General features: G+C 46.7%; 1 protein-coding gene across 13 annotated transcripts in view; it reads right to left on the bottom strand.

Annotated features, from left to right (window-relative positions):
• Nucleotides 1-24786, bottom strand: part of FRMD4A (FERM domain containing 4A) — a 529915-nt gene that overhangs the window by 103209 nt on the left and 401920 nt on the right. For all 13 annotated transcript variants that reach the window (XM_065553559.1, XM_065553618.1, XM_065553447.1 and 10 more), the window contains 3 exons: nucleotides 23817-23909; nucleotides 11257-11341; nucleotides 3125-3181 (listed from right to left, as the gene is read on the bottom strand). In XM_065553559.1, the coding sequence (XP_065409631.1) occupies nucleotides 3125-3181; nucleotides 11257-11341; nucleotides 23817-23909 (235 nt within the window). The remainder of the gene's footprint in view (nucleotides 1-3124; nucleotides 3182-11256; nucleotides 11342-23816; nucleotides 23910-24786) is intronic.

Below are 24786 nucleotides of genomic sequence, written 5' to 3' on the forward strand. Positions count from 1 at the left end.
GGTGAGTGCAGAATCAGTGAGGACACAGTCACTTGGGTTTGACTTTGCAGTCTGGCTAACCTGAGCTGACTCTGCAGTGCAGGCACTGAATCAAAACAGATAGCTGAACGATCCCCCTTGTTCTCTGCTGGAGTGCATCACACACACAGGTTGTAATAATTGTAACTTGGTCACATATAAAAGTATGGTTTGTGTTGCTTAATTTCATTAAGTCACACTTCAAACTACTCCCGCAATGTGCGTAATATCCTGTGTTTGTTTGTGATGGTAAATACTTCAGATCACAGCAGCCGGGGGCTACAGTGGCATACTGGCCGGGGCTTACATCTATAGTTGCTAATTGCTCAAGTTTTTCATTAGGATGCAGGGACAAACAATAGATTCCTATCCCTAGCACTAACTCTCACAATGAGCCTGCTGTCCGAGATGTGTATTCACCCAGCAGGCCAATACGCAATTGCTGTAATGTGCTTTTAATTGTTTCTCCCTTTCTCTAATTTTTGCTGTATTACTCTAAAATTGATCTTAATGAAGAATGAAACTCCCAGCACTAATTGCTTCCCTAACATGAAAAGTGCTACAGAAGTGCAATGGTTACTATTGATTAACATATGCTGATGAGATGGCTTGGCTGTTCCACATGGATCTTTTAGGAGTCTCATGGCTGACTGGAAAGAGACTAAAAACTGCACTAAGAAGAGGAGAAAAAGAAGAAACCATTATCTGGCCATTATCTCTGATCTTCTCCCATGACAATTACTGCCCATAAAGAATGACGTGCCCTCAAACCCCCCACCCTCTGCCTTTATGAATCATTCCTGTCAGGTCACTTGTGCTGAACTGCAAACATTACTAAACACTTTTGATAATTGCAAAAACAACGAGAGTCCTTGTGGCACCTTAGAGACTATGCATCTGATGAAGTGGGTTTTAGCCCACGAAAGCTTATGCCCAAATAAATTTGTTAGTCTCTAAGGTGCCACAAGGACTCCTCATTGTTTTTGCTGATACAGATTAACACGGCTACCACGCTGAAACCTGTCATCTTGATAATTGGTGCATCGTCCCCTCCTTCTTCGTGAATAAAGAGGTGGTCTCAGTAAAATCATGGGCCCAACTTTAATCTTGGGGTAAGCAGGTGTAACTTCACTGAAGCCAGTGGAGTTGCACTCAACAGGTCTGGATTTGATCCACTTCAATTTACCCTGATCTCTAGGTTTTAGGTTACAGTCCAGCGTCTTGCACCCTGTCAGTCATCTGAATCTGGGCAGAGTGAGTGCAAAATGCTGTCCATTTACATCTGTGTGGGGGAATGAAGGATTCTGATTTGGTAACATTCTGCATGGGTGTAAATGGTACAGGGCAGATAGGGACCCAGTCCTGTTTGAGACAACTTCATTGCTCACCTGCTGCAGGATTAGGGTTTGTCTTAATTGCAGAGTTAACCTGAGTTAAAATAGAGTGCTAAGGGTGTGCCACACATGAGCAAGTATACCACCAGTGTGGACGCAGCAACTTGAGTGTTCTTTCGCAGCTTGGCTGCTTTCATTAGAACGCTGCTAACTCGAGAGGAGTAATTTGAGCATAGCTAACTCGAGCTAATTGCAGTGAAGACATACCTGTAGACATATTAAATCTTCATCCCCAATTGAACTGGAAGCCTTGGAGAATTTTGTGTTTCCTGCTGGGCAGTATAAAGCTGCCTCTCAACTGCTTCTCTTACTGTGTGGACAAGGGAATCCCGCCATGCCATATAACTTCCCATCCCCTTTCTAGCTTGTTGAAATGCCCAGGAATAGGTGATCCATTTTGAACCGGAGATTGATTTGAGCTACAAAGTTCAGATCTGGTTCCAGATCCAAATTTTCCAGGGTTTTGATTTGGGCCAGTCTTTTAATTTGGATAAAATAAGACCTGACAAATCTTTTCTGAAGCCAAATCCTAAGGTGGAAATTTAAGGCTTGATTTTCACGGGCGCTGATGTTTGCAGCTCCCACTGACTTCAAGTGGAGTTGTGGATTCTCAACATATCTGAAAATCAGGCACAACTGTGGGCCTGATTCTCCTCCCACACCAGTGTCCATCAGGAGCAACTCCACTAAGTTAAAAGAACAGGAGTACTACAGCTGTAGTCCACGAAAGCTTATGCTCTAATAAATTTGTTAGTCTCTAAGGTGCCACAAGTACTCCTGTTCTTTTTGCGGATACAGACTAACACGGCTGCTACTCTGAAACATCCACTAAGTTAGTGCAGTTACACCAGCGTAGAATTGGTGACAGAGCAGAACCTTGCCTTGCTTTTCAAAACTGTATTTAATATTTTCACCTTAGGTTTCCTTTAGATACTGGGCTGGATCTGACACTGGGTGGTCAGCGAATCAGGAAACTTATGTCTCATATGAAAGGAAAGAATCATGGTCTAACGGTTGAGCACAGCCCTGTCTGGGGTGTCAGGAGATCTGGCTTGTATTCTGGGTTCATACCTGCTGATGTGATGAGGGTTAATTCATGATGAATGTGTGTAAAGCCCTTTGAGATCCTCAGATGAACGGTGCTATAGACGTGCAAAGTATCACTAGATATGGATGCAAATTAGGTTCACCATACACTTCAGCACAGGGGAATGATGGGGAGCAAAGAACCCCCTTACATTCCTGCGTGGGCAGCACGCATAGCTGGAACCTCCAAGGAGGAGGACAGCATATGCTGCTGGGCAGCTATTCCCCTCCTCACACAGGTGCACAAGGAGTGGATAGGCAGGGGTGGGAGTGAGTAGAGCCATGGCTCCAGCCCTAGCATGCCAGCCAGCACACTGGAGCTGAAGCAGATGGGGAAGTAATCTGTGCTGGGTAGCTCACTTCCACATCCACTTCCAGCTGGTTCCCGTCCTGCTCCTGGGGCAACGCGGCAAATCAATGCCCCTCGCTCGGCTGGGACAGCAGGGTTACCATCCAGCACTAAAGGGTTCCAGCTTTTTCCCCCTAGCTTGGCAAAATACACCCTATCTTCTCTGTTCCTGTACGCTTGGTGTAACTCCCTAGGAGGGTCTGTGATTTCTGAACCCCCAACAACAGATTTAAGCATCGCAGATACAGAAGGAACAAGAGACAGCTGCTGCCCCTACCTGCAAGATGTACGCGGCCAATTCAAACACCACCTCGCTGTCAACTTCAATGAGTTCCTAGGAAGAAAAGAGAAGGGGGAAAAAAAAAGGAGAGTTCACTAAATTTCAGCTCCCCCAAGACGAACCTGCTCGTAATGACACAGTGAAACGTGCCTTCTCCTCTGGCTCGGCTTCAAAGGGTTCCCATTACTCCTGGAGACCAAATGGACCTGCTCACAGCGATGTGGAGAAAGCAAAATACACAGAACTCTGTCCTGGTAAATGAAGCGCAACATCAGAACTTAACTGGGGTGGAATGGAGGAGTTGCAGGGGAGGGGGCGCGGGAGGAGGAGAATTCATTCTTTCCCATGTGCTTTTAGGAGAAAGTAATATGTAATATTTTTCTATTCCCAAAATACCACCCAGGCTTCATGGGAACGTGGCTTTTCCCCCTTCCCCTCAGCAGGGAAAACTGAAGGGCTGTATCCTCTGGAGCAGTGTGCTGTGTTTGCAATAAAACCCAGAGCCCCACGAAAATGACCGGACCTCAGGTTTCACAGCCAGTGCTATGCTGAGCCCATGTTAAAGCTGGATTCCAATCCGAGCTCCTGGAGGAGGGTTTTAGACCCAGTGAGTTGGTTACAACCATTTGTCTCACATAACTGCCTGGACTGATTTAAAATTTTGCACTGAAATCGTATTCCTGACATTGCATGGTAGTCAAATGTGATCTGTTCTAAGCACTTCCTTACAATGCTCATCACTGTAGGATCCAGGCATCAAGAAAAGCAGCTAAGGGAAACAGTGATTTTGGTTTCAGACACAAGTTCAACTCCTCCTCCCCACAATACACATATCTGGACTCCCCAAGCAACAGGTCTCAGGAAACAGAGGAAGGAGTTAACACATGTTGCAAGAAATATTCAAAATGAAGTGGGCAATTAACACTCTCTGAAATCATAGGCCAAAGGAGAGAGTTAGTAGGTTACAGGTTGTAATGAGGCATAAAACCAGTGTCTCTAAGGCTGGGTCTACACTACCCGCCTGAATCGGCGGGTAGAAATCGACCTCTCGGGGATCGATTTATCGCGTCCCACAATCAATCCCCAAATCGACGCTCTTACTCCACCAGGGGAGGTGGGAGTAAGCGCCGTCAACGGGAAGCCGCAGAGGTCGATTTTGCCGCTGTCCTCACAGCGGGGTAAGTCGGCTGCGATACGTCGAATTCAGCTACGCTATTCACGTAGCTGAATTTGCGTATCTTAAATCGACTCCCCCCTGTAGTGTAGATGTAGCCTAAGAATCTGTTCCACCTTCTATTTAGCTGTGGCACTCTGATTACCTTTCCCAGACCTGAAGAAGAGCTCCATAAAACTTGAAAGCCTGTCTCTCTCACCAACAGAAGTTGTCCAATAAAAGATATCGCCTCACCAACCTTGTCTCCCTCAGATCTTGGGGAAGTCGTATAAACTGTGCTTCTTTCTACTACCACATGATATAGGCCCTGATCTAGTAATTGCATCTGCATGGGCAGCGCCCTGCACTCATGCACAACTCCGCTGCGCTCAGTAGGGCTCTGCTGGGGCACCTTGGCTGGAGCCTTACTTTGTCCAAATCACCTTATGGTGGATTCCAACTCTGGAGGTTCCTGTAGGGCTCTCGGAATTTAAGTTCATGTTTGAATTGCTTTACTGTATCTGGAAAGAAAGGTGGATCCGGTACCTGAGATCTAAATTTAGACGATACACTTCATGCAGGTAATGGACCCACCTCATTTACAAGCTGTAAAACAAAGGTCCCCAATCTGTGGGGTGCACCCCCCCTACAGGGGCACTGAGGAATGTTCAGGTGGGCGCGGCTGGGGCTTGGGCCAGCCCCCATCAGGGTCGGGGAAGGAGCGCCACCCAAGCTGGCCCTGTGCTCAGGGCTCCGTTCCTGGCCCCACGCCCGGCATTCTGGCTGCTGGCCCCGCGTCTGGGGCTCCGCTCCTGGCCCCACTCCAGGGTTCCTGGATGCCGGCCCCGCACCCGGGGCTCCATGCCCGCCCCCAGCTGTGGCCCCAGTCTCGGCCCACTTACTCCTATCTGCACTCCCTCAGCTCCCCTCCCCCCAGACCCGGGGCCGCAGCTCCAGGATGGGGGGACGTAGAGAGAGGTAAGGGGGGGCACAAGGTAAAAAGTTTGGGGACCACTGCCATAAGATCTGTGCTGGCTCTGCCCCGGCAAACAGAGGATAAGACCCAGGTACTCTTGTGCAAGCATTGTGGTTTAGCAGTGCCAGCTTTCTAGAAAAGCAGCTGACCTCGCCTCCTCTCTAATGATCCACTGGGGGTTGGTTACATTGAGGTGGGAGCAGTGAAGAGGTTTCTCTTGCTTCTCCCAGATTCAGCTGCTGCGTCAGTGTTTGATGTACTCGGGGTGATTTCGCGAAGGATGAGTATGCGCCAAGGGAACGCGGTAGGGGAGCTAGTTACATCAGCACAAAGGCAGGGCCCAATTACGGCATTTGGGCTCAGCCCATGGTAAGGGGTGGTGTGGAGCTGCAGAATCCTAAGAGTGTGTCTGCACTGCATCTGACAGCATGTCTCCTGGCCCGGGCAGACAGGCACCTGCTAGTCTGCCCCAGCGAGCGGGTGACTATCTAGGCCGGGTGGCACGGTCCCAGCTGCAGTGCAGACATACCCCAAGAGAAGCAGAGGGAGACACACAGCATCAGGAGCCAAAAGGCCTCCTAGAGGCTGTACATTCTCTCCTACACCCCTTTCAGGGAGCAGCTTATGCTGCAGCCAGCCAGCTCTGCTGGCCAGCGTCGGAGGGGGCAGAGCACCCGTGTCTCCCCCTCCCTTTGGGGCACTGCGCGGCCCCAGGGAAAGCAGGAATGGCGCTGTCCTGGCACTCCACTGAGTGCAGAGATTCTGATTCTGCCTGACCCAGCCGTAAGGACCATGCAGATGGGGCACGGCGCCTTCTGCTTGCTCCCTCTCTGCATAGCCACGGCCGGGGCCAGGCATGACCTGGCCCCAAATGAACATGTTGCCTCACTCCAGTTTTCCAGGAGCCATCCGTGGTGATGGCTAGGTGAGCACTAGAAGCCCTGCTGTGTAAGAAAGGACCTCAGGCCAATGGGAATGATTATTGCCTATTATTATGGACTATTGGTATCGGACAGACACGCCCAGACACACATACTGTACCAAATCCCCAGACAGCTCACCTTCTAAGCAGGCACTTACTCTCTAAACCCGCTACGCTGACTCTATAGAAAGCCCTCAGCCCCATTCCTCAGTACCTAGAAGGCCCCTGGGAATTCCATGCATGGACAGAGTGGCAGAGTGGCCCTCCTTCGAGCAGTTCGATGGTTGTTTGGTGGCCTCTGCCCAGTTCCCATCCACCATCCCACTGCAGTGTGGCCAAGCACTGTCTACATATGGAGACTGAACTCCCTTCTGGCGGATCCCTCCACAGCATCGCCCCGGCCTGGCCTCCGACTGAGAAGAGCCACTCGCTTTTCCCCAGCATCTTTCAAATGCACTAAAATTCAACACATGTTTTAAAACAAACCAAGACCCGAGCGAGGCAGGAAGTCAGACTGGGAAGGCCCCGGGAGGGAGTCTCGCCGTCAGAGAGGGCTATTTTTGTATTTGGATGACAGTAGATTTGAATGTGCAAAGTAATGGTTTCAGGAGAGGTCAGACGGAAATAGATCGACCCAGATTTCTAGGCTCCTCCGCCCCACTCCGCTTTCTGTTATTAAGCATCCTCCAAAATGAGAACAGCAGCATACGCTTTTCCTGGCAATATTCCCAAAGGACGGTCCCTAGGCACCACAGTGCATTGCGTACAGAGCCTGTGGCGGCTGGAGCAGCCAGTGGGCTGAGTAAGCATTTTGAACAGTGGCCTCTGTGGAGAGCGGAGCTCTGCAAAGTTACTGCTGGGCTAGATTCATGGGGCCCTGCCCCTCCGCCATCCCCGCCACAGCATCACAGATGCAGATAATGGTCTGTTGGCCCAGGGCCCAATCCTGCTCCCACTGATGTCAGTGAGACCTTTGCCAGTGGTAGCAGGATGGGGCCATTAGTTAGCAACCCTGCCAGACACTGTATTCTTTGTGTGCGAAGGTCCCTGTGAGGTGGGAGTGGCGGAAACCCGGACCTTCCCACCAGGAACCCTCGTCCTCATTCCTGCCTGGCATCTAGGAAATCCTGAAGACACACGTTAGCATGTGGCAGGTTGTCTCGGTTTTTTAATTAAAAAAATAACACAGCAGGAAGCTTTTGAGACAGTGCTAGATGGATTCAAATCACAACCAAGGGACTATGTGGCTGTCCAAAACCCCCCTGGGCCTTGTCTCTAACGGGCTTTGAGAGCGTTAGTTGTTGGGGTGTTTCAAAAGCAGCCAGGATTTGGAGTCAGGAGCCAGGATTTCCCACACCTAAATGAAAGCAATGATACAAACGAAGGGCATTTTGGTTGGCATTCTCCATCCGCCCCCTGGATTCCATCTGCCTTTGGGGAATGACAGCTGGGCTGTGCTTTGTGACACCAGAGCATCCAACTTAGATGGAAGGTTGCATTACTTGTATTGCGGTCCCACCGAGAGGCCCCAGCCAAGATCGGGATCGCATCGTGCCAGGTGCTGCAAGCAGCTCTGGCTGGAAAGAGCTTACACCCTAACTGACAAGGCAGACAAAGGGTGGGAGGAAGGACAGTTACTCTCCCCATTTCACAGGGGGAAGGACTGAGGCACAGACATGGTCACACCGGAAGCTGTGGCAGAGGCAGGATTTGAACCCAGATCTCCAGAATCCCAGGTTGGTGCCTTCACCACAAAACAACCCTCTCTCAACCATATTACTCAACGTTGCTTCTACGTTTGCACAGTTGAGCACGTAAATGTACAGGTATGTCTAGAGTCAGGGAGTTGGCAGCTAAGCACCTGCTCTACACACATGAAATCTGAGCGACCAATTGTGAGCCTATTGAAGTCAAAGGGACTACTGCTAGCAAGGATTAGGACATGGCACTGTGGGGTATGCTGTTGTGAACTGGAGCCAAAAACCTGTGTAATGTTTCTTACTGAACAAGTCCCTTTCCTGCTTGGAGCATTGGGACAAGCATAATACCCTTGTTCTCAGATCCTAATCCCTCTCAACTTTCTCCAGCTGCTGTTCCCTCTCTGGCAGATGGGAGGTGAGTCACTAGGGATGGTTTCAGCCAGCGAAGAGGTGGGGTGGACAGGGAATAGTTCCAGACAAAGGCCTAGCCTCCCAGCGATTCCCAGACTAGAGACACCCCCCCCCACAGCCTCTTAGAGCAACCAGCGTCCAAGCAGGGCTCTCCAGGTTCAGCTTGAGATGCCAGGGAGGTGAAGGATGTGTGATGGAGCTCCAGGAGCTGTGTGGAGGAACGAAGTCTTTGCACAGATGGCCCTGATCCCCCAAGAGCTGCGTAGATCCCTGGGAATCTGCAGGTCCAGCCCCCTGCCACTCCAAGCACATATTACACCAGGACTCTCAGGGTAATCAGATGACTCACGGCTGCCCCCTTTTCTCTTTAACAAGACAATTTTCTTGGCCACATATGAGAAAGCAACTCACTGCCTCTGGGCAGCGTTTAACTCATCTCAACACATTTGAGTTCTGAGCGAGGAAGCCGCTTATCTATCTCACACTCAATTCTGCGCAAGGGCTAGATTTGTTTTCAGTAACTAGTGACAACAGGCTGGTGTTTTTTCAATAGTCCTTAAGGCCAGATTATTTTTGGCACAAAAACATTTCCCCGTGTACTGGTTTCACTCCTCTCCTCCCTCCCCCCAAAATGCGCAGGGGAAGCCGTTCCTGATCGTAACATTGACTTTAGTTACAAGGGCACCCTCTTCTGGTGGATTCCTCTCACTACCACTGCTGGGGTAACCTGCAATATCCACTCGTTTCTATTCTTTATGCAAAAGCAGAACTTTTTTTTTTTAAAAAGAAGAACAGGAGTACTTGTGGCACCTTAGAGACTAACAAATTTATTAGAGCATAAGCTTTCGGGGACTACAGCCCACTTCTCTAAGGTGCCACAAGTACTCCTGTTCTTCTTTTTGCGGATACAGACTAACACGGCTGCTACTCTGAAACCTTTTTTTTTTAAACACTCGCTGGGTTATACTTTAAGTTTCAAGCTCACATCTGCCTCTGGCACTATTTGATTCAATTTATTTTCAGGTGTTTTTTTTTTCTTTACCTCTAACAGATTCTGAGGAAGGGACTCTCGAGTAGGCTAGGCCATAAAAATGTAGGTCTGGTGAGAAAAAGAAAGGCAGGGGGCATGGAGGGGATGGACGACTGAAGTGGGAGGTTGGGGATTGAGGTGGAAATTAAATGTCACAGTGGAAATATTTTACAATTTTTCTTTTTCAGTCCAAGATGTTTTTGTTTGGATGTGAACACTCCCACATTGTCTGGGAAACTGAAACAGCAACATCTTCAAAGCACTTTACAAACAGAATTATTTAGCATCACAGAACTCTGGTGAGAGGCACTCGGACAGATATAAAAGGAATGGATGTGCTGCAAGAACTAGCACTATCCAGATTAGAGGTAGGTATGTCTGATCAAGTATTACCCCTATTTTACAGCTGCCGAGAAGAAGGCAGAGGGGCAAGGTGACTTGTCCATGGCTACAGAGAGAGGCATTGTCAGAGTGGTGATTACAGCTCAAGAGGAATTCTTGATATCCAATCATCGGTTCAAGCCCTCATCTGTCTCCTACGGCCTGTGCTCAGGGAATCTGGGTGGATCTAGTCTGCCGCACACTTCCTAGGTGACCTGGGCAAGTTACTCAATCTCTCTGTGCCTCAGTTCCCCACTTGTAAATTGAAGATGATAACAATCTACCTCTGAGATAATTAATATCTATAAAGCACCTTGACAACCTCACACGAAAGCTGTGAAAGTACACGAAAGTACAAATGGGGCAGTCACTATTTGTTCCAACGCTAGGGACCTTGGAGTGCTAAAAGCATCAGACTCCAAAGCTTGAACTAAAGATCCAGACTCTTCAAGCCATGAGCTGTAACACACTCATCTCTGTGAATGGGGCACAAAGGGGGATGTGTAGCACGTACTGACTGGTGGGTGACACAAGTGTGAAGTACACAGAGCCTGATGGTGTGCGCTATGTTCAGTATTGAGGGTGTCCTCTACATGGGGCAGGCTAGTCAGCTGCCCCTGCCTCAGGAACCCACAGAGAACTCCAAAGGCTAGACATTGCAGGAAGGGAGATGGGGGGCCAGGACAGGAGTGTGCAGGCCAGGTAGATCTATATGCACCATCACACAACTGGCCGTACAGCACTCACAACAGAAATGTGAGCTCTGTGCATGATGTACCTGCACAGCTGTGTACATGATATACCTGCACCACTCAATTTGTGCTAGGGTTATTCTTTTAAGAGGCTCTTTTGTTCCCTAGGGACACAGTGCTTGATTCACCTTTCACACTGGCGTAACTCCATTCAAGGAAGTTACTTATTATTTTCCACCCTGTAAGGGAGAGGACAATCAAGCCTTCAGTTTACGACAGATACTGTAGCAACCTGAATGGAACATAGAGCGAGGAGCACAGGTTGCAAGAGGGAAGAGTTTGGAGGAGGCACCAGGAACGGAAGTTAGTCTGTGTGCAAAGGGCTGGAATGCTAGTGGCAATTGCAGCGCCTCTGTAATAGTTCCCTGAATAAAGTGCCACTTTAGTTTTACAAGCATGGAGTCCTCTCTTGTTATTACCCACCATGCAGTACACAAAACAGATAAAACAAATGGCAGATCATAGATGAAAGATCACGTATGAGGGTGCTCTGGAAAGGGCTGGGATACGGTATAAGCATGGTGAGACAATCCACAGAAGGCAGAGTAAATAGACCAGGAGACTGTTGGAAGGCTAGTAATGCAAGGTCACCCCCATCCAGCCTCTCTTAGTCACATGAACTCTCTTATTTCTTTAGAAGTGCTGTGGGCATTTATTTCATTACAACCGGAATCACCAGTAATGGAAGCGGATTATCTATAGCAGCATTCCTACTTATGGGCAAATGGAAAACCCCATGTCCAGATGAGTACTCCAGTTTTTCTGAATCCCCTAGTCCCTTCCTTAATTCAAAGGAGTCCTTACCTTGTAAATACAGGACTTTGCATTCAAGAAAAACAACTCGATGGTGGCATTATCCTTTAAATAAGAAATGCTCTCAATGTAGAACCTGAAAAGGAAAGGGACAGAGAGATGAGCCACACAGAAAACTTACCATTAGACTTTGATTACATAAAAAATGTGATCAATAAAGACATGAGGACTAAGGAAGTTCCTTTGTTTATAATGAGGATTCTGTGGTTTGGTGAGAGATTTGTGTGTCCTTTAAGACCTGATCATTCAGCAAAACTGTATGTATAAATCCTGACCGTGCTGAAAGGAAAAGGATTGTCAAGTGCATTATTTTATTTCTGTGTTGGATTTATATCTATCTATATTTATACCTATCTAAACTTTCTCTGCAGTCTTGGTTGGTTCATCTTTTTTACTCCCTGCCCTAAGACACTGGGAAGCATAGCTGGGCTCTGTTAAGAAATGGCTGTATTCTAACCCAGAAGCGGTTGCAGTTTCGTAATGGGAGAAATGATTCCTGAATATACAGAGAAAACTTGTTTAGCCAAATCCTTACCGCTAACCCCCCCCCCCAAAACACACTCAAACAGATTTTATTTGTAGAAACCTGCAAATCCACAGGTATTCGCTTTATATCCATGGACCATGTTTGCGGATCGCAGATTGGATACGGATACAAATTTTGTATCCGCGCAGGGCTCTATTTACTTGCCATAAATGGAATTCTTCTCTCTATTGTTTTGGGGCCTGAATTTTTACTACTGAAGTCCACAGAAGCTTTTCCGTTGGGTTTCAATGGGCACAGGATCCGGCCCTTAATAAGTTGTGTGAAATAAATGCAAGATGCAATTAAAACCCAAAGCTATTTTTGTATAACTATACTTGTACCATATGTGCTTCTAACATTACTATAGGGAGAGAAAAAAAATATATACTCTGGATTCAAATAGTGATTAAAGCACATTCTGTATGTATTCTGTATTTTCACTGACAGGGGCAAAAATCAAATCATACTTCTGTCCACTCTGATTCATGCTGATTTTTAAGTTGCAGTACAATGGCAGAAACAGTCCCTATCTAAACTACAGTACAAACTGCACCAGAGGCAATTACAAATGGGAAAGTGCCAGGGAAGTACTGTCTGTATAATCAGGATCTAGCAGAAAAAGACCCTTTAAAAATGCAGGTTAAAATTCCATGCTGGTTTAAGCTGGTCCAACTTCAGCGAAGTCTTAAACCCCGACCCTCCCAGCTGATCTATGCCTACGAGGGGGGCTACAACACTGAAGTCCAGGGGGGCTACAACAAGGATCTGCCCATGGTAAATAGTTAGCAGGATTGGGGGCTTTAATTTGTAAGCTCTTTGCATGTGCTTATACAGTGCCACTCTAATCCAGAGTGGGGCTCTGACCTTGACTAGGGTGATGGGCACCACTACAATATGCACATTTGGAAACAGTAATCCACAATCCCAAGTCTCCTCCGAAGATCCTTCAAAACTGCTTCTCTCTTGCCATATTATACAAACCGTTTTACACATTCAGCTATGTCCTGAAAAGGAACTGTGCAAAACAGGCACCTTCTCATTATGTCTGCTCTCTGCATGCATCTGAAGTCCCAGCTGCTGAAATCACTGACAAAATGATGGCTGTTGCTGGCGCCGGAGAGCCAATACCGCAATGGAATGGAGACCTAAATTCTACCCCACACATCACGGCTAAATGCTGACTGCGTGATCTTTCTTACTGGTGCTGAGGTAAGACGAGGGAAGGACTTGATTTTCAGATCCCAAGTGGAGTTTGTAGCACTGCCAGAGATCCTTGTTAGCGTGTTAGCTCAAAAAACAAGAACCTCCTGCTCGACGTTAGGGGTCAGTGTTGCATTTCTTGAAGCTGCAACGATGCTTTCTCGGTGGGCACATACAAACCCCTTTGCTGTGTAAAAGGGAGTCCCTGCCTAACTGAGAGCTCGTACAGGATACTTTAGATGCACAAAGAAAACCCAGTTCTCAAGTGACCTGCCTGGTGTAATGTATTCTGGGAAGGCGCCGGAGCAGACGTACCCCTCGATAATACAATACATGTGCACAGGGAAACTGCTGTTTTTATTGAAAAGAAAATAGGTCTGTGCAGAGAACTCATGTGCTCAGAATACCAGAACTGCAGTTCATTCCCTTGAATTCACAGCCGGCACTGGAACAAGTGTGTGTGTGTGGGGGGGATTTTTATTTTTTTGTGCACACTGGTTATGAACCCTTCTTCCACCATCCATATTTCCAAATACACGGAAGGAGAATACACTTCGCAATGACCAAATCGCTCTGATGAAGCAGGGAGGAAGACTGCCCCTGTGGTTAAAGCACTGAACTAAAACTCAGGTGATCTGGTTCAATTCCTGACTCTGCTACAGGCGCTCTTTATGACCCTGAGCAACTCTCTTTCTCTCTGTGCTGTTGGTCCCAGTCTGTAGAACAGGGATTATATTACTTCTTTTCCCCACCCCTGGTCTATTTAGATTGTAATCTCGTCTGGGCAGGGACTTTTACTATGGCCTGGTCCACACTAACCCCCCACTTCGAACTAAGATACGCAACTTCAGCTACGTGAATAACGTAGCTGAAGTCGAAGTACCTTAGTTTGAACTTACCGCGGGTCCAGACGCGGCAGGCAGGCTCCCCCGTCGACTCCGCGTACTCCTCTCGCGGAGCAGGAGTACCGGCGTAGACGGCGAGCACTGCCGGGATCGATTTATCGCATCTAAACAAGACGCGATAAATCGGTCCCAGAAGATCGATTGCTTACCGCCGGACCCGGAGGTAAGTATAGACGTACCCTAAATCTTCACATATTCATCCATTTTAAATCAGAAGGGACCATGCAGATCATCTAGTCGGACTTCCTGCATCACACAGGCCAAGAATATCACCCAGTATGACCCCAGTATCAAGCCCATAACTTCTATCTGACCTTGAACATAGCTTTTAGAAAGGCCTATCTTTTTGGACAGTGCCTAGCACAATCCGGCCCCCATCTCAGTTGGGGATCTACATGCTACTGTAATACAATCAATAAATAATACTACATTAGACAGTGAATTCCAGTGTTTCCACTAGCCAGTAAGTGTTTCAAGGACAGTGTAGTTCCCAACTCTTAGAGCAGGTGGCATGAAATCTCCAAAGGGCTTCTGGGGAGGGGTTTGACTTCACAATCTACATGAAAAAGATCACATTAATTACAATCCTGTTTCTCCCTGTCCCCATTCCCTTGTCACATACTGCACCAAATACATTTTCTAAGCATTAATTAAATGGACCAGTGAATATTTCACTGTGTAATGAACACAAAGAGCTTGTCTTTACTGCTACCTTTCAATGGCAGGAAGATTATAGTGAGTGATGTAGTAGATATTGGAGGATTTCTGAATCCACCACATCTGAACTGTTTAAAATTTCAACAGCACTAAAATCTATTCGTTGGGAGTCCACGTCTGGCTCGGATCAGACCATGCTCATGTTAACTATTAGCAACTCGCTCTTAAACAGCAAAGCCTCAGACACGCCATGCAGTGATCAATGGCAATTCGTATCTGAACCAGCCAAAACACATTTCTGCTATAGTGTTTATTACAAGCAACTGTAGAAATCCCAGCTCTTTGGCTGATGGAAATTGGCATAGCTGCATGGACTTCACTGGAGTTATGCAGAGTTATAAGAGTTGAGGATGGGAAGATGGGACTCGGAGGGGGAGAAGACAGTCAAAGGCACGAATGGCAATTAGGCGCCTAACTCCCATTGACTTTCAAGAGGAATTAGGTGCCTAACTGCCATTTGTGCCTTTGAAAATCTGCCCCCTGTTCCATTATCTCATCATTACAGTGCCTGATTTTGCAAGGGGTTGAGTGCCTCCTGAGACAGCCCCACGTCCCCAGACTCCATTGCCTCTGATTATTTAGCTGATCCTTTTTTCAACCTTATATAAAAACCCAATCCTGGGTGTGTGAGTTTCGTACGGCTCATGGTGCTTGCTTGACAGCCCCGGTGGCTAGAGCTCTATGTCCATGAAGCAAGTACAACACAGGCAGCAAGCTTCCCGTCCAACGAGCCTCAGCACCTGCAGGGAAAATCTCTAGGATTGAGAGGGCAATTCTGTCTTCGTGGCCCACCTAATTCGGGGCCTTTTTGCCAAAATAGACACTTGACATCACAGAATTGGGTTTGACGAACAATCAGCAAAAGGTTCTATCAGCTCAAACTAGTAGCTGTCTAGTCACCTACTGTTCATCTGAATGCATTATTCCTAGTGTTTGAGATCGGTGCCTATAACACGAACTGTATTTCTTTACTAGCAGTTTAGGTAGAATTGCCAGACGGGAATAATGCGTTGCCATGGTATGTGTCCAGGATCTAAATTCAAATATGCAGGATCTTAACTGGGCATGAGCACACACATTATTTAATATGTGTGTGACTCCGTTTGCCCAAAGGTAGTGTGTGTTTAATAATAACACTTCCCTACTTCTCCTGATTGTTGTGAAGCTTAACTCATGCTTATGCACAGAGGTGGTCAAAAAAGGTTTATGGAATGAAACTTGGCTTTTTGGCCAAAAGTGGTACAGATTTTTCCTTTTTTAGTCAATGTTTTTCATTTGCAAGAAAATTTGAAAAGAATTTTTTTGGAAAACGATTGAATCGTTTTCAAACACTTTCAAAAGTACTCTGTCCGCTTCGGTGGGGAAAAATAGCCCACTTACTTTTTTACTTCTTTCCTCCCTTTTTATATTCTTTAATTGGGGAAGGTGAGGGGGGAAGGGGGGAAGAAATACAGTTGGAGAAAGAGTGCATTCCATTCCCCACTGAAGCAAACAAACAAAAAATTAAGAAAACTGACAAAAAAAGAATCTTGTGAAAAGTTCCAAACAAAAGAACGTATTTTTTAGTTTCTTTCTAATCTATATACTTCCCTTCTTTCCATCAGCTCTATTGTGCAGTACATTCCGCTCCTAGGATGGAAGGCACTGGACAAGGGCAAAACACGCCCTGCTGGCCTGAAAAATCTATAAACATTTCTATTCTCAGTGGGATGCAGTGCAAAGCTCTCAGAGAAGAGGAGATGCTCAGGTTTATAAACAAAGTAATGGAGAAAATTGGATACAGTGTCCACTTCCCTGAATGGGGAGAGCTACCCATTTGCAGAGCTTTGGATCTGGCCTGTAGTTTCCCTGCCATGTCATTTAAAACCTCAGTGGATAATATATAGAGAATGGGACGATTTGCTCTCTGCAAAAATAAATGATATGTATGTGCACATCAGATGGAGATGCTGTTACACCTCGCATCTTGTGGTAAATGATTATCTTAGATAGCTCGGGCTGCTGGGCGGCTTTTATGTTCAAACCCCATGTGTTAATGTTCATGGACGCACACTTTAAGCATTGACATTTAAAGCATGCAATGTTCCTTGGGAGGGAAAAATGACCCTGCTGCAGATCTGCTAAGTAATCAGACAGAAACAAATATGAAAATCCAAAGCAGTGAGAGCCCCTTCCATCTCCCCTCTTCAGCGGAACCCTCGCGTCAATTTTAACACTGAACGCCTCCCTCCTTTGAAGGCTGGGAAAGTGGGGCTCCACCCCCTCACTTGGTGCTGTTCTCATTCCATCCCAGATACCAGGGATCAAAGCTGATGATGGGCAATTTAGTACGTGGGAGATGGGGCTTGGGAAGAGGGAGCCTTGTCTGCTTTCATTTCGTCACATGGTGGCTGCAACATTTAGTTTTCCTCTGAAGGTGAATGCAATCCTACTAAGAGAGAAATTTGAGCCTAGAAAGCCAGGGCTATTATTTGACCAGAGCTAACATGTTTTTTCCCTCCCTATCCTCTTCCTGTATCACATGCTATCAAGCCACTGCACATTTTCCATACTTACACCATTTTTGGAGCACTGACAAATATGCATCTAGCGGTTGGGGCAGACCGTGCTGGGAACTGGGAGCCTTGGGTCTCAGCTTTGTTACTGATGTGCGGGGTGGCTTGGGAAGATCTCTTAATCTCTCTGTGCCACAGTTTAACCGTCTGTAAAATGGGGAGATTAATACGAACTGACTGGCAGGGGCCTACTTCACAGGGGCAGCGTGAGATCTGATTACTTAGGGCCAGACACCCTTCGGAACTGCATGTTGAGGGGGATCTACATAGTCCTGATCCAAAAGCCACTGAAGCCAATGGAACGACCCCCATTGGCTTCAGTGTGCCATATCCACATCTTCCCCTCACCCTATGGAAGTGTGTGTGTGGGGAGGGTGGGGTGGTCAGCCACCTCAGGGGCAGCATTCGCCCCATAGCCTTCCATGGGGCCAGGGGAAGGGGTTCTTTGGGCCCAGAAACCACAATGGGAGGGGTTGGTCTGGGAGGAAGGAACAGGTGGGCCAAGTACCTGTATGGGGGCATGTGCATTTTTCCTTCCAGCACCCACTGGTGAGAGGAGTGGAAAGTTAGATATAGCCTCAGGCTGCATATTTCCCAATGGAGCCTCCTCCCAGTTGGGGGACCCCCCTTAAAGGAGCAGGGCTGCTCTGATAGAGATGATGAGATGTTGTAAAAGCTACAGTTCCACGGGCAGGCAAGAAGGGAGGACTTAGGAGGTGTTTCAGGCAGGTGCTCATTCCACTACAATATTTAGGTGTGATATCAGGCAGCCTGTGCATAGGCACTGACTCTAGTGAGTCCCCCAGCTGTGCAGGGCGTAGACCTGCCAGAATCACCTGATGAAAAATGACTAAGCAGCACAAAGTAGCGAGGTGTGTTCTGGCCAGAGGGGGTTGTCCCTGAAAGCCATCCTGGAGCCCTAACTCTGCACCTGACTCTGATGCTGGGGAGTCCCCACAGGCACAGACACGTTGGTGGAGGGAGTGATTGGCTGAGCAGGTACTGAGGACTAGAAGGCAGGGCTAGTGCAAATAATCACCTCCCCCATCTCCTCTCCAGCGGCCAATTTACAACAGAATCCAAGTGGAAAAGGAGGGTCTGAATGGGAATTTCCCATGCTGTGTCTTAAACTCCATGGCTCATTGTTTGACTTCCAAGTCAGGTAGTCTTAGTTCTTCCACCAACAGTGACTTCCCAACCACAGAGGTACCTGAGAGGGTGCATTGTACTTCATAACACCACTGCTTTGCATCTATGGAGAACTTTTCATCTGAAGATCTCAAAGCATTTTAGAAGTTTAATCACTTAAACTTCAGAACATCCCTTTGATGTAATTCATGTATCATGTATCCATTTTACAGATGGGCACACTGACCAGAGACCTTTCGGGTGAAATCCTGGTCCCACTGAAGCAATGTCAGCTTTGCCATTTATCTCAATGCGGTCACGGTTTCACCCTTTGAAGCTGATCTGGTTTAGAGCTCAGAATGTCTGGTTTCTATTCCTAGCTGTTACTGACTCATGGGATCAGTGTTTCCAGTGCCTTGCACCTTGTGTAACATGCCTTGAATGAAACACTCTCAAATAAGATGGTAGCACTACATACCCACTCTGTACAGATATAACTGAACATGGGGTAGGGCAGTGGAGGTGGTGACTGTGTGATTTTGACCAACTTAAAGTCTCTGTAGTAATGCATTAGCTTACGTATTAATTTAGATAAAACAATAGGTACAAATCTCATACTGACAGCTTGCCCATCTCTTGTTTTTGTATAGTGCCTCTCACTACAAGTAGGCATTCACCCACGAAAGCTTATGCTCCAATACATCTGTTAGTCTTAAAGGTGCCACAGGACTCTCTGTTGCTTTTTACATTAACTAAGAGCTTCATAAACGCCACACAATCTTGCCAACACTTGAAACTTCAAAATGTGGCTTATAGGATTGGGTTTTTACATTACTTTTTTTTGCTGAAAGATTCACTGTAAAGGAACAAGTGAAAACTACGTATCCCTTTTTCTAAACACAGCCCACTTATACAAATGTATTCCCAGTTTAGCAAAAAGCAGAAATTACATTATGGGACTCTAGAGTGAAACTGCTTTTAAGATATGTGTTTAACGGAAGGCTATGCCCAGAACACAGAAATGTGTGTTAAGTAGCAGAGTCTCCATTAGTTCCTTTGCTCAAGCAAAGGTCAGTCCTCACACAAGTAAATCTTCTGGACGGAAGTTTCTCAAGCCTTAAAACAGACTCAGAGGAGTGGCGCTTTCCCACAGGCCATTTATTACACCTTCCCCATGGTGACTAAAACGTGGGGCCATCCTGGGAAGGCAGTGATAAATTGCAGGGTCTTTTTGCTTTCAGCAAGATGCAAACAAAGTCTGAGTTACTGTATTTATACACTGTGGCTAGACAAGCTATGTATTCACTTGTGTGAGCGCCAAGCTTTTCCCCTTAGCACAGACAGGCCTGGTGCACACTGTACAAAGAACCCTGGTTACATGCAGCTGTGGAAAATCTGCTTTATGGCACAGCTTAGCCAGCCTTTGTGGAAGCGGCAGGTCCAATCATGGGGAACCTGGGTTGGCAGCTAGGTTGGACCTGGTCATGAATACAGGTTTAACAAAGTTTTATTGTTACTGTTATTTATATAGCATCATAGCTGTGCATGGTATTGTACAGACATAACGAGACATGGGGGTAGAGTCTATTCCCCCCCCCCCCCGCCATGCCCCACCGACATGAGCAGAAACGGGCTACAGGTCTGGTGCTGTGGATTCCCCATAGGCACAGAGCTGATTAAGCTGGTTCCAACGCCTTAGTGCCCACAGCTCCAGGTGCAGACGGGATGTTGGGGTGTATTGGGGCAGAGAGGGGGTGACCCCACAGCTCCCGGCACAGGGAGGGGGAATGCCTCCTGTGCCTAGTCTGGTGGCTGGTCCCTTAGGGACCTTGCCTGCTGGTGTCAAACATTCCCTTTGTCCTGTCTATTTAGACTGCAAGCAATCTGGGGCAGGGTCTGTCTCTTCCTTTGTGTATGGCCAGAGCCTAGCACAAGGGGGCCTCTTGGGTGCACTGCAATATGTACAACGGCAGGTGAAGAGTATCTGCTGAGCTTCCATTCAAATACAATGGGAAAGCACTGCTCCCTGGATTGTGAAACGGACTTATTTTGATTGCCCCATTTTAACCAATATCTCATAGTAGCCCTTTGGCCCCGATCTCTGTGAATGCTGCTTCTATCCCACCTCAGTGGGCATAAGAGAGAGAGACAGGCCCTGAGGGGAGAAGGAACTTCTGGCAATGCAATGGAATGAGGCATTACACTCTAAACCGTCCGCTCTCACCTAAACATCGGTTTCCTGCCTCCCTTTCTCCAGCCTTACAGCCTGGTCCAGAAATGTATTCGGTTTCTATCATCGCTAATCCCCCTCCCCTCACCCAAAAAAGGGAAAACCTCTGAATGTTACATTCAATTCTTTCCCGTGGCAAACACTTTAGATGGACAAACGGAACCCATTACATGGGAGATGAATAAATTGCTCTGGTTAATTTAGTGCGGTTATATTCACATCTCTATATTCACAACACAGCAGGCTGCCGTCAGCACCACCCCCAATCTAATTTCTCAAAGACAAGAGAAAGCCAGCAGAAGTGAACGACACACATAACAATGATGCGTTGTGATCGCTGCGTAAGTGACTCAAGCAAGGTTGAGGATTCAGAGCCCCAGGGAACAATGTCCCATATTTATCCTCTAGCCAGCACTAGGAGCGATGGGGCGTTTCGGCAACAAGAGGAAAGGTCTATCTAGCCCCACGGACATTGCATTCATTAGCAGTTCATTCTCATCCTTCTGCAGTGACAGCCACGCCCTGATGGTTTTGATTTTTTTAATATCAGCCCTTTACTAATGGTGGAATATTGTTTTAAACACTGGATTTGGCAAAGATTGAAAAACTAAAGCAGCCTAAGGTTTTGTCAGCTCTGGATATTTACCCTGATGCCAGACATTCATGGCCAGCCATCCATGCAAGCCCTCAGTGTTGACTGGCAAAGCCACTATTAGTACTGGTGGAGCTAACCTGTGCTTGAAACCAGCATAAGCAGCACAAGTATAAACAGTGGTCTGTCCTGTGTACACTAGGGGTCACCCCGGGGCAGCTACACTAAGCCACCAATGGCTGGAGTCAGGGCAAACCTCCAGTGTGGACAGAGTACAAGGTAAAGCTAAATTACAGACAGCAACACATCTAAACCTTGTGCTATGGATTTCATTGAGGCATCTTACCATACACTCAAAGCCATTTTGTTCTACAGTAGCCCTAGTTACCCAGGGGTGCAACCCTCACTTGCTACGTCTAGGGTTTCTGACCTCCCTTCTCATGCTGAGTTAACCCAGCTGGTAACAATCAACCTACATTGCAGGCTTCATCTGAAATGGACATTCCTTTGGGGGACCACAACTCTGCCATAGATATGAGCTATTGGCTTCCATGGGGCTGGAGTGTTACTGATTCCTTCGCAGCACCCCAGGTCCTTCTGCAGCAGCAGCACATGCCACAGGATGAATATTCTGATTTAGCCTAGCTACTGGTGCAGAGAATGATTAATGGCTGCAGCGCAACGAGCGGAGATACCCCTGGGATGGGTATCCTCACCAAAGGGACGTTGCATTGGAGAAAGGAATGAGTTCTACTGACTGTTTCTTCGTGTCAATTAATAAAACTGAAATGAATCTCCAAAAGATAAACCATTCATACACTATCTATTCCCTGCTCACATATTCCCTGACTAGGAATTAGTAACCTCCCATGACATCCAAACCATTCTTTCAAGCTGGGGATTGCAAATCAAGGCAAAATTCACTTTCTAATGGTCCACTTATCTGGTCCTCTCTCACCCAGAATACGGTGACCTACTCATCTCCAGGGACCCCATTTCTGAATTCTTCCTCCTGCATCTCCAGGTGAGACCACAGTGCTGCTACATCTTCCTTTCCCTCTGCATAGATCACATCACCCCCTACACTCTTTGACTCCCTCACTGTGTCTTGCCTCTTAATGCCCTCACCTGTCTGATGTTGCGGTCTCTCCTAAACTTCGCTTCACGGCTTCTGACATGCTGCTCTCTGTGTGTGGTACAGTTTCTCTGTCCTCATCTGCTAACCTCCGGCTCTCAAATACCTCCCTAAAATCTACCTCTGCAACCAATTCCTCCTGCCTCTTTCTCCTTATCAATCCTCTCCATACACTCCCTATCCTGGATCTTTGTCCTACATCTCGTTTTTTCTGCCGTATTTGCATTGTGAGGCTCTTTGGGGCCGGGAAAGGGTTTTACCTGTTTGTAAAACACCATGTGGACTTATGATGCTCCATACATGCATATTAACACACAGCACCATAACATAATATTGCACAGTGATAGCATAGGGCAGTTCGCATCTGACCAACCAGTTCGCCCTCTCAGTGCACCTCCCATTCAAAACCTTACCGAGAAGTACTGTATAAAAACCTAAGATAGAGAGAGACACTGACTTCAGTGGGAATTGCCTAAGTGGGTCTGAGGACAAAATTGGGCCCCTGGGAACAAATACTACCATGACTAACCCCTGTGCTGCCCCACTGATTTCCACAGGGAGGCATGTCAGAGCACAAAATCCTGAAGTTCTTATTCAGTGTTTGCTGAGGCAAAATTCCCAATTTCTTCAGTGGGATTTTTGCCAAGTAAGAACTTCTGAATTTGGGCCTACAGTAATACTCTTGAAAGTTGTAGTATTGGACCATTATTACCAACTATCGCTATGTATCTTTATTAGATTTTCTACAGGAATTCATTTGTGCATTTACGGTTAGCACGTCTATAGAAACGGCCCAACTGACTGATTTAGTTCTAAACAGAGGTGGCTCTGCATGTAGCTGGGGTTTATGGATCTGGGCCCGTCTCTAGTTCTAAACAGCCAAAGCTGCCACACGTAAAGTAACCTACAAACATAAAAGCCAACTTCTCTTGAACCACTGGCATCCGTAGCCTTAATCGGACCTAGCACAGTTCTAACATTGAACCTGCAACTTCAGATATCAAAGATACAGAACAAACTCTGCCTTCTCGCCTCTTTCCCTGTAATCAAAGTTTCATGAATGGTAGTGAGTGCATTGAAAAGACAACTTAAGGGTTAAGTTGCCCCACGATTCCCCACATTGCCAGGTAAATCGGTGCAAGTGCTCCTGGAGAGGACGTGCACCTCCGACTCAAGGAGTGTAGTGTGGACATATAAAACCGATTTAATTACTGCAGTGGCTGTATGGTGGCGTAACTTAGGTTGACTTAATTTTGTAGTGTAGACTGACTTGCCCTTAACATACAAAAGATATAGGGCCTGATTTCCCCTCACACTGGATTTCCTCTGTGTAACTCCACTGACTACAATGAGGTTACTCCTAATTGACACTGGTGTGAACAAAAGAAGAATGACACCCAGATCAAAAAGCGCCTCAGTAAACTATTACTGTTATTTTTACATGCATCTTTGTGGAGCCTTATGAAAAGCAAAACAAGAACAGAAAGGCCCACTTTATTGACCTCTAGGAAATGTGTCGTTTTAATTATGTGTCATGGGGCCTGCTGGCAATCACACACTTACCTGACACAGAAGTACAAAACAACTGGTCCTGACTTTTTGGGGAAGTCGTGTTCTAGCACTCTACGGTCCAGCTGAAGCCAGTTTAAATGTCCCCTGACAAGAGACGAAAAGAGGTACTTAGTTACATTAGCAACAAGAGACTGCTTGCTACTCATTGTAATGAGGGCTGAGGTGTTAAAACACAAACACACACACACACTGTAATGCATGCTATTTGCCTTAGGCTATATTGTACAATATTTGAGAAACCCACATGAAATGTTCAGAGAAAAGAGGTGATATCATCTTGGCAACATTTCAGTCTAAATATTTAACACATAAAGTTCAATCTGTCAGGGTGAAAGCTGGTAGCACGGAACAAGAGCACAAATGACCCAAAAGATAAGAACTTCACCTTTTATTGCAGTGCCCCTGGTGTGGCGCCATAATTAAAAGTCTGTCAGGATTTCCATTAAAAATCCTTATTGCTAGGAGTTTGTACAATGCCAGTAATATTTCACTCACAGCTAAACCCAGCCGTACAAAGTCTCAGACATTTTATTTGTCACCCCGTTCGCTTGGAATAGCCTCTCAATAATGCCTGCCAAGCTCTTCTTTTTCCTCCTTCAAAGAGCTCCTGAAAAACACAGCTGTTCCATGGAGCATCCTAGCTCCAATTACCACATGCTGCTGGCTTTTGTCCGGATGGTACCTGCCTCTATTGTTTTCTCCTCTAATTTATCCATTTGTGCCTTTATGTAACAAGCTTTCCTGGGCTGGAGTACTGTTCTTTTGTCACGTTCTACACATTGTGAAGTGCCGTGTACACGTATAGTGTTATAGAAAAATCATTATTTATATGACAGTGCCACCCAAATGAGAGCAAGGCCTCACCGAGTTAGACACTGCACAAACACATAAGACGAAATGCTGGCCCCAATGACGTCAAGGAGCCCTGATTTCAACTGTAGGAATTTTGCTATTGATTTCA

Source organism: Chrysemys picta, chromosome 1 (assembly GCF_011386835.1).
Source record: "Chrysemys picta bellii isolate R12L10 chromosome 1, ASM1138683v2, whole genome shotgun sequence".
Classification (NCBI taxonomy): Eukaryota; Metazoa; Chordata; order Testudines; family Emydidae; genus Chrysemys; species Chrysemys picta.